Below are 15897 nucleotides of genomic sequence, written 5' to 3' on the forward strand. Positions count from 1 at the left end.
AAATAGATAACAATATAATAATATGCATTAATAGTAGCAATAATAATTTCTATTACTATTATTTACCCTATTTTTTTCATTAAATGCAAATGTAAGCGCACGGGAAAAGATACATGTAGACGGCTGATTGCCAAAGCGGGCAAAAGTTGAGAGGTGCTCAAGTTTTGCTTCGTTTTGCTTTGCTTTGCTTCAAACGTTTTTTATGTGAGCATACTCATGCATATGCCTACATCGATCTTATATGTCAAAGCAAAGAACCATCAAGCAAAGCGAAGAAACTTGTATGTGAATCAGCCTTTAGAATTTCGGGAAAAATTGTGCTTTCAAACAAAAGTCCATCTCACTTGCTAGAGATAAAAATAGAACGCGAGCGTGATTTGTAAGCAGGTGAAGATGGCTGGTAAAGGTTATCGGCGGAAAAGTATCGACGAAACTTTTGAGAACATTCATCTCTATTTATTATTTATTGTCGCTTTTCGTTTATACTGCAGTTTTCGTTTAATTTCACAAATATAATGAAACTTCTATTTCTAGCATGGTATGTGGGTAAACGTTGGCATTGAAATAAATTTACATAATAACCAAATACAGCCAGCCATCAGAAGCGCCAATACACTAGCCTAACCAACAGGCATTCTGAGGAAGTGGTTCTTCATACCATCCTACGTTTCAGCGAGGACAATTTATTGGGATTTATACCTGGTAGTTAAACGACGCCATATATTGCAGTTTTTGTTGTTGTAACAGAGTGATGCTGAAGTGACAGTCCTTGACCAGATATAAATCTGGGTCGTTTCGTTTACGTAGACCTGACGTCGTGGCCACATATTGCTGTTATTGTTGCGGATTCGGCCTGGTTCTTTCTAATTGAAAAAGTTGACCAGGAGTATTCTGTCCGGCGAAACCTCTTTTGATTTTGCAGCAAGATGTCTGAACGAAAAGTGTTAAATGCAAGTTTTCTATTTAATTACCATAATATGACACCAATAAATCTAATATATATATATACAGAAATATTACCCACCGGACTTCGATCCATCGAAGATTCCTCGCATGAAGCTTGCCAAAAATCGGCAATATACAGTTCGCTTAATGGCACCGTTTAATATGAGGTGCAAGACTTGCGGGGAATATATTTACAAAGGAAAGAAATTCAATGCCCGAAAGGAAGACGTAGAAAATGAAACTTATCTAGGAATACGTATCTACCGTTTTTACATCAAATGCACACGATGTCTGCAGGAGATTTCATTTAAAACTGATCCACAGAACACTGACTATGAAATTGAGGCGGGCGCAACAAGAAATTTTATGGCGTTAAAATTGGCAGAGGAACAAGCACGCAAAGAGATAGGTAAATAAATAGAAACTTTATTGACTCCAATTTTTTAATTTAATTCCAAACATATAAAGAGGAAGAACGCGAAGAAGAAGCAAACAATCCAATGAAGTTACTGGAAAACCGCACACAACAATCGCGTAACGAAATCGAAATGCTTGAGTCGTTGGAAGAGCTGCGCGATTTGAATCGCCGCCAACACAATGTCGATTATGAGTCAATGTTACAACAGTACAACAGCGCGGAATCTGAGCAGGAGCGATTAAAGCGCGAAGAAAAGGAAGATGAGGAGTTTGTAAAGTAAGTTAACGCAGAAGTTTGTAAAATTTGTATATCAATGTACATGTTCTTACTTCTACTCTAGATCTATAAACTTCAAAGCGAACAAAACAGCAGGAAAAATTGTTGCTGAAGAAATAATAGAAGAAATTAATGATGAAGCATCTTTATCTTCTGAAGCAAAGAAAGCAAAACTTAATACTGCTATTTTAGCGCCTCAAGCGCATAGCTCCAAAACTAAAGCTGTCACAATAAAAACTTCAACACTCGTAAAACGGAAAACTCCACTCGTTGTACCGAAATTGAATCCACCCACAGCAACAGTTTCTTCAGCGGGCTTGGGCGCGTCTACAAGTAAAACAGAAAGCCTAAAACCGACGGAAAATAAAAACGGAGGCCTTTCATTGCTTTCAAGTTATGCCAGCACCTCCGAAGAATCAGAGTGAGAGATATACAGCCTTAAAATAGGGAATATTGCGTTATACAAGTATTTACGTAACTAAACGTGATATGTGAAAGTGGATCACAGGATTCTGGTGTAAATAATGTAAAGAATGGTAATTCCAAATATAATATGAAAGCGTTTTGAAATAATCTGAGAATAATTGTTTAACCACTGGGATTCCGTCTTCGTGCTCTACGGGGCGTATCGATCTTATGTATGAAATGGACAAGTACCATAATCACAAAAAACATCATCATATATCAAAGTATTTAACAATTTAACTAAAAGCGAATTATGTGCACTTTTAGAAAAAAAAACTGTTTTATTGTGGTATTAACAAATTTTCGTCAACAATTCGAAGGCACCTGTGCCATTTCGTACTGGTAGTCCAACCATTAACCGACTTGATGGTGAACTAAGCTCATCTACCCGACCACTTCCGGACGCATTTTTCAGAAATTGTAAGCAAGATTCAAAGGACATTTGTTGCAAAGGTGAAGATGAATGTTCCATGCCCTTTCGGGAAAGTGGTTGGAAAGTACCATCAAAAGTCATATAATCGGCAATTAAGGAGAGATGACGTCTATCAACAGTAATTCCGTACACTTTGAAAACATTTGTTACTTCCTTAATTATAACTTGCGCCGCTGCCTCGATGCCATAAGTCTTTGCTATGGCATGTATATCATTGGTATAAAGGCGGTTCAAGTCTAAAATTTCTTTGTGTTTGAACATTTCGACAATATTAATCCCGTCTGTTTTGAGTAGGTGGGCATTTTTGTCACCTTTATAAATAATAGCGCGTTTTATATTCTGTACTTGGTGCACAACACATTTGCCTGCTAATTCACGTATGGTGGATGAAATATCTGGCTTCTTGTATATCATGGATAGCTAAAATTAGTCGTACAAAATTATTTATTTGATAGTTTTGTAAAAGTGCTTTTACTTACATTAAAGGTTAGCTTGCACCATTGATGTCTTTCCTTATCGTAGGAATATTCTCGCACCATTGCATTGTTCAATACACTCTCGACCATAGCGTCATCTGTGTCAGCCGTGACCGCAACCTCTTCGACGTCGTCTTCAGCCCCTGCCAACTCATCATCATCGTTAGCATCTTTGATTTCTTCCACATCTTCAGGATCATCATATTCATTTTCATCTTCTTTGCGCGATTTGAATTTTCTGCCAGTGGCGTCATCATCGTCATTCTTATAAAAGAAGTAAAGATTTTAGTTAAGACTGAATTTATATTCAATTATTAATCAAATTACATTTTCGTCGTCAGAGGAATCTACATCTGCCGAATTCGATGACTTTCCGTTTTTCAATTCGCCATTCAGATCATTTCCTGTTTCATCTTCGTCTAAATCCTTGTCGTCGCTCTCCTTGTTGCCGTTTCCTTTTCCATCGTTAATATCAATACTAAAATTATATATATATTCTTTTTTTATCAGCGTATATTTTAATTTAATTTATTGAAACTTACATAGAAGCTTTGCCCTTTGAAGACTTTATAACAGCGCGAAACAGCAGCTTGAAAAAAACCTCGCTCATATATTTCAGTACCTTTTTGGGACGCACGCAGAAATCGTCCTGATAGGCTTCGCGCGGCAGAAATTGGAATTTCAGCTTATATTGATATGCGCGTTCAGGCTTCAGAACTAGCTTAATTTTCACATTAACATCTTTATTATGAAAAAAAAAAACTATAAGTCAAAACGTTTCAAATACAGAACTGATTTAATTTACACTGCAATATGTCCGCAAGCGTTACCCGATTCAGCTTGATGCGTAACTTATCGGCATTCTTCGCAAGACTCATCTTTATTGGAATATCCATTGATGGCGTTTTGATATTTGCTGATGCCAACATTAAAATTTCACGCAAGCGTGGTATACCCAGCGTGACGTTCATCTCACCACGACCAGCAAAATGGAAAGTATTCAGTGTCATCTGAGTAGAAGGTTCACCAATTGATTGGGCGGCCAAGAGACCAACGGGTTCGCCCGGCGAGACTAATGCCTTAAGATTTTTTAAATGCATTATATCATCAATTCCAGCTTTACTATTTGGATATTTCTTCATATAGTCCTCTACTACTTTCTCCAATCGTTCGGAAACACTGCCATAATAGCTATCCTGTCTGTATAAAGCAGTTGTGGGATCAGGACAATGCACATTTAACCTTTTGTAATGCTCTTTCGTTTCTGTATCAGCTTTTCTCCACAGCTTCTGTTTATATTCATCTCTAAAACTACGGCCCGTTTTACCATTTACCTCATTTAAGTTGCCTTTCGCTTGCACATCTGTTGAAAAGGCGGAGAATGCCGAGAGTCTTCTCTTCGGTTCTTCTAAACCATGCCTATCATTATGCTGTCTTTGCCATTTTCGTATCTTCTTCACATGTCTGGAGATTTTCATAAGCGTGTGCTCATCTTTGAAACTTGTCAACTCGTTTGTATGTATTATTGCGGAGTAATTAAGAGCCAAGAATTGCATACAGAAATTTGTATTGAAAAATTTCGACTTCAGTATATCTAGCCCATCTTCGCCATACAAATACTGTACGACACTGTTATCACTATCACGCACTGTCATATCGTAACCAACTGTGAGACCTTCAAGATGCTTTATAAGACATCGTTGCAAGTAGCCTGAACGTGAAGTTTTCACAGCAGTGTCGATAAGACCTTCGCGCCCAGCCATGCAATGAAAGAAGAAGTCTTGCGGCTGGATGCCGGTCATAAAACGGCCATCAATGAAGCCACCCGATTTTGGTGATGTTTCGAAGGATGTGAAACTTGGTAGTGATTTTCCAGAAATCATTAGAGGTGGGCGTTTGCCTTCCAATTCAATTTGCCCCAGTAAGCATGAAATTTGCATAGTATTCACCATGGAACCCTTCGCGCCAGATAACACCATTAATTGCAAATTATTTTGTGGGAATTTCGATATCAAACCATTGGGCAAGCAGGTACGATTTATATCGTTAGTAAAACCATCTAACAATGACTTGTACTTACGATCTAAGATTACTCGAAATTTGGGATCTTTTGCATATGCCTCCTCCATTTTTTGAATAAGCATATCAAGCGAGGGTATTTCATCCAAATCTAATGCAGCAGCAACGGCTGAATCGCCAATCTACAATTAAACTTCAAGAAATTTAAATTGAAAAATAAAGATTACCGTCACTCACTTCGCGGCATTCTTTGACGATATGACGCCTTTGCGTGTCTGCTTCAGCTGTAACAAGAATATCCTGTACGCCTAGCGTGAATCCTTCGCGTTGTAAAAATGATGTAAAAACTTTAGTAAAAGACGTTAGCATACGTGTGGATACTTCGCCACCATATAGCTGTAAATTTCAAATTAATTTTATACAATTTTTAGAGGCACCACTGGTTTACCTCATACATGCAATGGATTAAACCATAAGTGGTTGCACCATACTGTTGCTTGTCTAAAACTCCAGTCAGCAGCTCTCCCTTATGAATTATAACATTACTTTCACACAAATCACTGCCACCAACAGGAGAGCAGGCAGCTTCATGCGGTTGCGACACAATCCAAGTCTAAAAAATAATATAAATAGCGCTTCAACTCAGATGAATACTAAATTTTAATCACCTTTGAATTAATTTTAGCTTGCGTATGCAAGTTTATACGCGCATATCCCTCTGGTATCAAATTTATGATAATAGTTGAAAGAATCTACAGAAATGAGAAAATAATAATTAGTAAATAAATGCGTTCGTGCATTCGTGCTTCATAATAGGCTTGCCTGTTTTCCAGACCACAACACGGTCGGTTTTAAAATGGTTGGAGGCAATAATTTTATATTTTCACGTAAATGCGAAAGGCCCTGGTATACCAGCTGTTGATAGTCTTCGCGATTAAAAAAACGTCCCCTTATAGATAATTTTACGCCCGAAATAACATGATCCTGAATTAAACCTCCTAGGGGTGTACCGTCTTTAGGCACCAAATAGTTGCTTGCCACATTTACTGCAAATAATAAAATAGTTTTTAATTTTTATGTGAAACTGGAACAGAAAAATTTTGGAGTCCGTTGTGTATCTACTAACCCAAATTATAAGCCTCCGCTCTTGCCACTTCGCTTTGTGGAAAGTGTGCATTCATTTCATCACCATCGAAATCGGCATTGTATGCCTTGCAGTTTGAGTAATGAAGTCGAAATGTCTTTTCACCAGGCAGTATGCGTGCCTTATGAGCCATTATGGATGGTCGATGGAGTGACGGTTGACGATTGAGCAGAAGTACATCTCCATTTATGACATGACGATGCACAACCTTGATACCATTTTCAGGATAATTGAAAAGTAATTTTGCCATGCTTTCACGCTTGGCAGCATTATCAGCTGGTATAAGTGTGGTATAACCTTTTTCGTCTTGTATATAGTTGGCACTGGAAATATTGTATTTTATTCGATTATACAGAGCTTAACAGCTCGTCTGCACAACTCACCCAGGGTGAATATCCGGCCCATTCATCACCATTTTACGCAACTCTGCAACGTTCCATGGTGTCACCGGCACTGGATAACTGAGTTTTCGTGCGAAAATATCTGGTATACCCACTTCCTCAACGTTAATATTTGGGTCGGGCGTTATGACAGTTCTTGCCGCATAGTTAACACGCTTGCCCATCATATGCTTACGTATGAGGCCCTCCTTCTTTTCCAAGACTTGCTTCAGACCTTGATTAGAGGGAGCATCTCTGCTGGCGGTTATATCTAACAACATGTCAACAGATGTTTGCAAAGTTTGCCAAGCATTATACAGTTTTTCATAAGACGATTTCCCTCGTGTAGTTTCGTAAACACGTTGGGCTTCTTCTGAGAGCTCATCGCGTAAACCTTTAAGATGCTTCATAACTACACGCAATACGGCATTATTTTCAATTATAGCCCTGTAAATTGCAGTTTGTGGATGTTCAACAATATGATCATGCAATATATTTGGCGGACGCGCTTTCGGCGGTATAACTGGTACAGTATCCATGAAAAATATATCAACTGGGCAATCACTTCTACTAGCATTTTGCTTTAAAAGCGGAAACAAAAGGTTTAATAAGTCCGGGTAATTGACGTAAATTTGTCTCAAAATTTTGCGACATTCATCAGCGAAAATAGACTTATTTTGCCCAGTGGTCTGTTTTGCTTCGGGCATGCTGAAAGTAAATAAAAGAATCAACTATTTGCGATTGAAATTATATATAAAGGGCAAAAGGCTACTTACGAACTATTCATCTCTGCCGCAGTAACATAGTAAACTAGTTTTCGATACAGGTAACGAATATTCCGCAAGGGCTTTTGACAATGCATACATTTCTTCAAAGTAACACGTTGAAGCGCTGCATGTACTATGGCTGATCGAACTGCACACGAAGTTTTCGTGTTATTAGAAGCGTTTGATTCTCCTACAAATCAAAATCACATATGAACGTATGTATGTACATATGTACATAAATAGTATAATTAAGGAAATTTGAAATTTTAGCTCACCTTTCTTTAAAAGTTCGAACATAGCGGCTATATGTGGATGCACATAATCGCCACCTTCTTGTTTCACCAAATTCTCTTCATTTTGACAGACGACCTCCGATTTGAATATTTCAAGCTCTTGCGCTTCCACGATATACCCCGCCTCTAGAAGACGTAATTGCAATGTCAGCACTTCACATACATGATCTGGAAGGAAAGTTCAAAGGTATTAACTTTATATTTATTTATAGTGCAGGTTTTTACCTTTTAATTGAATCTTGAAACAGTTTAGGCAAAAAATACCCAACATTTTTTGCACAAGTTTAATAAAAAACGGATTGAAAACAAGTGCATTCAACTCAATGTATCCCATGTGGCCGGGACAGGCTTGTATGTTATAACAAGTACCGCAAGGTTCCATACGACGCCCGTAAGTGCCCATTAAGTTATCGTACAAGCCGCCAGGCAGAGGATGTCCTAGTGGGTCGAATGTTAAGCCAGTGATAATTTTGACAACGCTGAGTCGTTTGATTTCATCACTAGTAAATACACCGAATTCCAGTTCTGCTGGAAACATGTCGATCTCCAAAGTTTTTTGGGTACCCATTTGTTTAAGTTATTTGACGTAAATAATTATTTTTGTGGTTTGGAAGACTGGCAGAGACTTGCTTCTCTACAAAGCGCCAGGTTATTCCTCAGAGATTGTTGTATATCAATTACCTGTAAAGTTGCCCAGCTACACGACCGTAAAGTTTGAGAGCAAAAGTGTGTGAGGGTCTAGCTACGCATCCAAAAGAAAGAAACGGATATTATAAAAAAATTAACTACACTTTCGCACCAATCTCCTATCAAAAAGAACGCATGGGCACTGGTGTAAAAATACCTTCCGATACCATCGATATTTCGATGTTTACAGTTTTCAAAATATACTATCGATGTTTTAAAACTATCGATACTATCGACTGTAACCGGCCGTGTTCACGTACTGGCAAATCTTGCTTGCGTGACGACGCATCCCCACGACAGGTCTAGGTCGGCGAGTATCTCAGAAGTTGTTCGTCCATAGGGTTACATTTGCTACGTATTCTTCTGCTCAGGGCTGACATCGAGTCAAACCCAGAGCCAGAAACCTACACCTGCTGTATATGCTAGAGACGACTACTCCACAACTCCACCTCTGTTGTTGTTGTTGTTGTAGCGGCTACAACAACCCCGCCCAGATCGGTTGGTATCTCAGTCGTTGTCGTCAAGTTCCACTAACGGCAACCCTAGGAAGCGTGCAGCTTCTGCGGGGTTTGCCCATAAGGACAAGGTCGTTAGGGATGTCGGGTTTGCCGGGCATGCGAAGAGATGTTTCGAGTCATGTGGGGTCTCTCCGCATGCCGGACATTCATTAGGCACATCCTCATTCAGCCTACTCAGGTAGGAGTTTAACCTGCTGCAGTAGCCGGAGCACCTCAGTCAAGTGCAATGCTTGCGAGGGATGGAGTCACCTCAGGATTACGGACACATCGGCAGTGCACCACATCGTTTGGGGCCTCCACGGCTAACCCCAGTCCACCTGAGTAGCTCAACACATACACCACAGCACCACAACATAACAACACAATAGACTACACCACAATCACGACAGACCACATAACAGACACAACCGCACCACCACCCACACGGCGCCGCCAACAACTCCTGGTTCCCCCTACAATCTGCACGGTATTGTCAGACCAGGATATTGCGTAATGTGACATCAGTCAAGCGCAACACCTGCCTTGGCTGGTGCCACTTTAGGGTATGTTCAGGTTTGTGAACCACGCGAAATTGGGCGAGGAACTTTGAGGGCCCGTGTTGCGCTGCTCGGTCGCAAACCCCAACTGCGACGCCACCCACTACCACCACAGGGCGGTAAACTCCACAGCAGCGCAGACAGCCAATTACGGCAAGGCCACACACATCCCTCACACCCCGCATAACTACACGTCTCCAGAACGACATGAAGCTCCTTCAATTTATCTGAAACAGACTTCAGAGCAAGATCGAGGAGATTACCGTCTTCATGGGAAGGCATGTGTAGCGGCAGCCTTTTGTGTTAAAAGCCGCATAAAACCCCATCAAACACCTTCAAATACCTTCAAACCAGAACCCACTTATCTATGTCACTGTTAGCATAATGTTGTGTGAAACGAATTGTTTGATCAAAGCTTGAATATGTGTATGTGTCAACAAATATGTTTATGTCCGGGATGTGGAAGAATGGGTGCGTATGCGTGTATCGATTGAGTGAAAGTCTTTTGAAGGTAATTTCCTCGGGCCACAAGAGCAAGGGCAAAAATTAGGTTGATGTATGCTCTGAAAGGAGTTAGATATGTGGTGCGCGAGTTTTAATCGTCCACAAAGTAATAATCAATAGTGGAGTTTTTACTTAAACGGTGACAAAGGATTCAGCCCGTTAAACGGCGAATCGCGATTGCGGATATCCGAAGAAGATTGGCCTGTGCCAATCGGTAACTTTTTTCTCCGTGGTGAGACGGGGTGGAAAAATTTGCTATGGTGAACAAATAAATTGAATTTTGCTGTGCCGAGTGCAAAGTAAAATTTTGACAGTTCAAAAACCAAACAAACGCTCGTGCGAAAGCTCTATTTTTGTGTGTTGCTGAAATTCTTAAAATTTATATTTATTTTATAATTTGCAAGTAACGTAAGCTTTTTTATGCTGTTTCAGCTTTCATTTTTATGTTCACTCCTTATTACCGCCAAGCAATATTATGTGTATACATGGTTATAAGCTGTCAAAATTTTACCTAGCCCCATGAGCTAGGTAAAATTTTGACGTTCGTATTCACCACGAGAAGTGTCAAATTTTTACTTTGATCCGTCAAAATTTTCTATTTTCTATCAATTGGCACAGGGCCTAAGTAGTTTCGACTTATACTAGGTTCACATATAAGTAGATTATGCTCATTTTCGAGCTTAACACCAAAATCTGTAATTATAACAAGAGATTAGCCATATAAAATTCGTCCCTTGGTAATCTGTAATTATAAAATAATCTCAGATTTAACCGATAACTTTTCGGTGTCCATCTTAGTTTTATCGACTGTTTTTGCGAAAGAGAGAAGAAATGCCAAATGTAAAAGTAAACAAAAATGTACGCTAGCAAGTAAAAGAGGTTTGTAAAGGTATTTTTAATAAAATGTTAAGTTAAAATATATTTATATTGCTTATTATAGCAGAAAAACGTGATCACGGTGGCACAGAGAAGAAACATAACTTTTCCTTGAATGTGAGAATAACAAGCACAACAAATTTGACGGCTAATAATCTGAGATTTGCCTGTGTAAACGGGGTGATTAAAAAACGAGCTTTGATCGAGATAATATTGATATGTGAACATAGTTTTAGTTTACGATATAGCAAAAGAGTGTGAAAATGTATCGATTTTTCTTTACGATATTTTGGAAAAATTACATTTTTATTAAATAATTACTACGTTTATACGCATGCATAAGTCGCTTTAATTCATTTCGCGACTCAAAACATATGTATAAACTGAATTCCAATTCGCTTTGAAAGAGCGAAGTGTTTTGGCTCACACTCCATTTCAAATCGGTAGTTTATTTCTCCAGACAGTTAGAAAGAGTGTATAAACACCGCTCTCACTCAAAGCGAATTGGAGATCAGCTGTTCCGCTGAAATTCCAAATAATCGCATCAGTATTTAAAAGCTGAGTAATAATAATCGTTCTTTTTCTTTGCCACGATTTTATACTGCCGAATAAAACTAGATTTTTATCACTTTCCATTATGTTTACTTATAAAATGTCAAATGAAAACAGCTTATTTTGTTTGCTTTTGAAGACGGTTACTTTGATGCCGATATAAAGCCGTAAGTATAAACACTAGAGCGAAATGTGTACGGTGTCAATGCGCTTTCAATTAAGTCGATTATTATGTGCGTATAAACGTAGTAAATATGTCTAGTTTGATCATCCGTTTATGTAATTTTTATTTTCATTGCATGATTATGCAAAAGAATAAAGTATCATTTTCTTGTTAATTGTGTGAAATAGCCAGGACAACCGCAGTGATGTGAAGTCGATGTTTATCGAAAGCATGCTGTGAAACATACAAATAGTAGATATCTAAATGTTATGCACAAATTTACTTTAAAAGAACTAGCGTGAGACTGACTTATTATTTGAGAATTTATATAAATTATTCCAATTATAAAATTGTAATGTAGCTTTATTCGAATTGTAATACGCATTTAATTTCATCTTCCGATTAAAATGGATCGATCTTTGTAAATTTAAATATTATCAAAATCACCCTCTACCAACTTAATTTTTACATATTTCGTCTGTTTTCCCTTAATTTGATAAAATACTTCTACCTAATTACGACTTAGTTGCAGCTGCAGCCGAAACTAAATTTTAAGTTGGTACTTAGCCAGAAAAGTCGAAACTAAGGCGACTATTAATAGCTTTAGTTGTGACTTAGAATAGTTTTGACTTAGTTGAGTACTAAATATGACTATGAATATGCGCCAATGAGTATAAGTATTTGGGTTTACTTTTAAACTACAAACTTACTTTTGTGAAGCACTTAGACGCAAAACTAGTTGAGGCCAAAACTGCGGTAAACGCCACATGGATCAAATATAAAAACAACCCTCGTATCTCTATCTCAAAGAAGATGAAAATTTTCGATGCTGCGGCTAGGTCCATTATGCTTTATGGCGCACAAATCTGGGGCATTGATAAGTTTGAATCCGTAGGGAAACTCCTGCGTTTCTTTTTAAAAAAGTTAATATTTCTTCCCTCTAATACCCCTAACTATATGCTGCACCTGCAAACCGGGTTATGCCCTCAAATTTTCCACACCTTACATGCCCATATGTTTTTTATTGGGCGCTGTTTTAGTCTACCGTCTAACAGATTGCCCCGCATCGTGGCCGAGGAGACAGTGCGACAAGGTTCGTACTGGACTAAAAAGTGGTACAATATTTATGAAAGTGTTAATATGGAACCGGATTTCTCCCCTGCTCTGCTTAAAAAGAACATTCCTTTAATATTAGAAAAGCTGATCCATATAGAGTTTGCAAGCTTCACTGAAAGAGCACACCAGTCCCAAATGCATGACCAAACATTTTTGATAGCAAAAAGCTCACACTGGAAATGCGGCTTCTCATTTATAAACGTTCTCTGGTCAGAGTCCAGTGTGTGGCATCAAAAATTTAGAGGTGCGGTCGAGCAAATATACCACTCGTCGACGAAATGCACCTCTCGATGCGGTGTCGGTAGAGAAGTGTCGGCTGCCACCATACCAAAAATTTTTCCGTGCCACCACACTTCGAGCAAATTTACCATAGTTCAAAGCAAAATGAAAAAATAAGAACGAAAAAGGAAAGAGGAACAGAAATATAATAAGTGCTCATTTACACACGGCGATTTTTGTTGCCGCAACTCGACGTTTGTAGGAGAGAGCGTGACGAGCAAAGGAGAGGGGCACCGACTTGCTCGTGCTCGGGCAACACGCTTTGTGCTCTCGTTCGTCTGTGCAAATTGAACCGCTGTTCACAGCTGACAACAACAATTGCATACACACAAATCGCCGTGTGTAAATGAAACGAGCAACACCAAAAGGGAATGTGAAAAATTGCGGCGACAAAAGTTTTCGTGTATAAATGCAGTCTAAGCACTAGGCAGAGGGGATGCTTGCGGAGGCAGGCGCGTAGCACAGTTTAAAGCAACATGAAAAATAAAAACGAATAACAAAATAGAAACAGAAATCTAATAAGTACTAGGCAGAGAGGGTGCTTGCGGAGGCAGGCGCGTGCTTGTGTCGGATCAAAACAAACTCTAAAATAAAAATGGCAGTCAGAACGACAAGTGTACAGAAGGAGCGGTAAACGGGGAAGGAGCGGGCTTTTGTACATTTGCTTGCTTGCCGAAAATATGATATTTGCGTGAAATCGATTTGCTGATTGCAAATTGATTTTTGCAAACATGTATGAATTTTTCTATTTCAGCTAAATTTATAAGATTTTCTAAGGCAATATTTTGATTTTTGTCGACAATCGTCTTGTAATCTAGAATCGATTTTTATACACGTTCTCTGGTAAGATATACGTGTAACCACTTTTTGTTTTAAGTTGAATAACGGTAAATTGAAAATATCTCGAAAACTTATCCGTAGAATAAAAATTAAGTCGATTTTCGGAATCGGCGAGTAATCCTTTAGAGAAATTGGACAGTGGAATCCATTGAACATTTTTGCTGTAAACCCGTGTTATTTTATTTATTTTATTTATTTATTTGAACAAAAGTGGTGGTACAAATAAAATAATAATCCTTTTAAAGTACATCAACTTCATTTGGTATTTTATTACTGAGTAACAAATTAAATTAAATAAAATTAAAATAAGCTTAGCACTAACACAAAACATAAGTAAAGTCCTAACTAATCATAAGCACAATTAAACATATAGGTAGATGAAAAATGAGTTCAGAGACAGATCAAAGGAAAAAAAGAATATTATTGCAATCACACTCATCGCAGTGACCCAAAATAGTTATATATTAGCAATTTGTAGTTACCTCTATTTAACACAGACTTGACAGATTCTGGTATATTATTCCAAAGTCTCACAGCGTTGAAGAAAAACAATCTCGATGAGCTAAGATAGATGTATTTTGGGACAATTAGATCGTGACGTCTACTGGACTTACTCAATTTAAGCTTTTCATATAAATATCTTGGAGATTTCCATTCTAATAGGTTATAGACCCATCACTACCCCGGGCTCCCTAACCCGGAGTGGAAATCGACTTTCAACCCTTGTTCGAGTCACTTGACTCGCCTCATTCATTCTGCTCGTCTCGCTACCCTCGAAGGTCCTACTAGCCTTGCTGGGGAACAAATTCCAGCCCGGGTGAACAATAGGCATGGGATTGCTCCTTTTCAGGTTTTCTACACCTACTCAAGCAGCTTGACGAGCCACATTCTTCCTTGCAGACCCTATCAGCTATATGATTTTACATGTGCATCTGGTCTGTCTTTTGGCCTTGTTCGTCTAACTAGTTTTGCTTATCTAGCCGACGAATACACTTTCGAAAACCGAAGACTCTCGAATTGAGCCTCCGACCCTTTGACTGGGGTACCCGGGTTTGTTGGTGCGGCAATCTCCACATCGAAAACTGCGTAAGCACATGTCCTACACAGGTTACCATGTGGAGCATCCCTGTTAGTTCATGCCGACATGGAAACCCCTAAGGGCCTCCATGTCACCACTTAAGATTTAGATACAAAACGGAAGCAATAAAAAATGAACATGTTTTATTAAAAATTGAAATTATATATTAGCGCGATTTATCGAAGTATCGGTGTTATAATAAAAAGCACCGCAGGCGAAAATTTATAATAAACAACCCCGCGATTTTTTATTAAACGTTTTCATAATTTATCGAAGTATCGATTTTATAATAACAAGCGCCACCAGAGAAAATTTTGGGGAAACTTTCCTTTACGGCCGATCGTTGTGTGCGTGGTGGGCGGAGGGGGCATGAACCGCCATTGACAAAAATGCAACCCCAACCACCTAGGATCCCTATGGTTCCCTAGGGACCCCTTAGAAAAATGACGAAAAATCACGATTTTCACTTGCGTCCACAGTATTTTTGCGTAGAATTCCCTTCTGCGTAGGCGGCCTTCGGCCGCGCTTTAGAATTATAACCCATACCAAATAGAATTCTCCTTTTGGTGTGCACCAACTGGGGCTATTATGGTTACTGGGTATTTTATAAAAATGTCTTGTAAAAAAAATTTCTTGTGCAAATGAATATTTAACATTTTTCAAGCGAAAAAATGCAAACGCATTATTCTCGAAGTCTCGATTTTATAGTAAAAAGCCCAGCAGGCGAAAATTTGTAATTCGATTTTTTATTACAAATTTTCGAAATATGTGGAGCTATATTAAAAAACTAAAGAATCAATAAAAAACGAAAATAATACGGTTTATAGGTGTATTTTATAGTGTCGAGAAGTATGGCAGCAGACATTTGCTCTTACTGCCGGCCATTGTTACCTCTGTTTGTTCGTGAAAAGTGCTAAAACGCGTGAACGAATTTATAAACGCGTTTTACTTAATTAATTGATGAATATATATATGTATATTAAAAGTATAAAATACGCACGTGAACATTGAAAATATAGTATATCACACAAAATATAAGTGAAAAGTGGTATGAACATCGTACACCAAGGGCAAACACTTTGGAGGGCACACTCACCACTAGCTTCGAACCTTTTTTTTTGAAAAAAAAAAA

At 38.5% G+C, this 15897-nt stretch overlaps 2 protein-coding genes across 3 annotated transcripts; one reads left to right on the forward strand and one right to left on the reverse strand.

The window, feature by feature from the left end:
* The first annotated feature begins 292 nt into the window (after positions 1 to 292).
* LOC108375169 (coiled-coil domain-containing protein 94) lies at positions 293 to 2224 on the forward strand. 2 transcript variants are annotated; one of them, XM_017631277.1, is made up of 5 exons: positions 293 to 538; positions 592 to 950; positions 1012 to 1354; positions 1414 to 1639; positions 1704 to 2224. In XM_017631277.1, the coding sequence occupies exons 2-5, from the start codon at positions 927 to 929 to the stop codon at positions 2062 to 2064; spliced, it is 954 nt and encodes a 317-aa protein (XP_017486766.1). In that variant the 5' UTR covers positions 293 to 538; positions 592 to 926; the 3' UTR covers positions 2065 to 2224. The 2 variants fall into 2 exon arrangements, with proteins under 2 accessions (XP_017486766.1, XP_017486758.1); XM_017631269.1 differs by having other exon boundaries at positions 293 to 950.
* Positions 2225 to 2321: 97 nt separating this feature from the next.
* Polr1A (RNA polymerase I subunit RpI1) lies at positions 2322 to 8184 on the reverse strand. Its single transcript, XM_017631260.1, has 14 exons — positions 7842 to 8184; positions 7599 to 7784; positions 7333 to 7513; positions 6560 to 7264; positions 6159 to 6499; positions 5855 to 6078; positions 5701 to 5784; positions 5481 to 5645; positions 5270 to 5428; positions 3819 to 5214; positions 3556 to 3754; positions 3341 to 3491; positions 3017 to 3277; positions 2322 to 2957 (listed from the first exon to the last, which is right to left on the reverse strand). Exons 1-14 carry the CDS (start codon positions 8182 to 8184, stop codon positions 2397 to 2399), a joined length of 4956 nt encoding a protein of 1651 aa, XP_017486749.1. The 3' UTR covers positions 2322 to 2396.
* Positions 8185 to 15897: the final 7713 nt, after the last annotated feature.

The sequence above is a fragment of the Rhagoletis zephyria genome, unplaced genomic scaffold (assembly GCF_001687245.7).
Source record: "Rhagoletis zephyria isolate East Lansing unplaced genomic scaffold, Rhagoletis_zephyria_1.1 Rzeph_scaffold_00092, whole genome shotgun sequence".
In the NCBI taxonomy this organism is placed as follows: Eukaryota; Metazoa; Arthropoda; class Insecta; order Diptera; family Tephritidae; genus Rhagoletis; species Rhagoletis zephyria.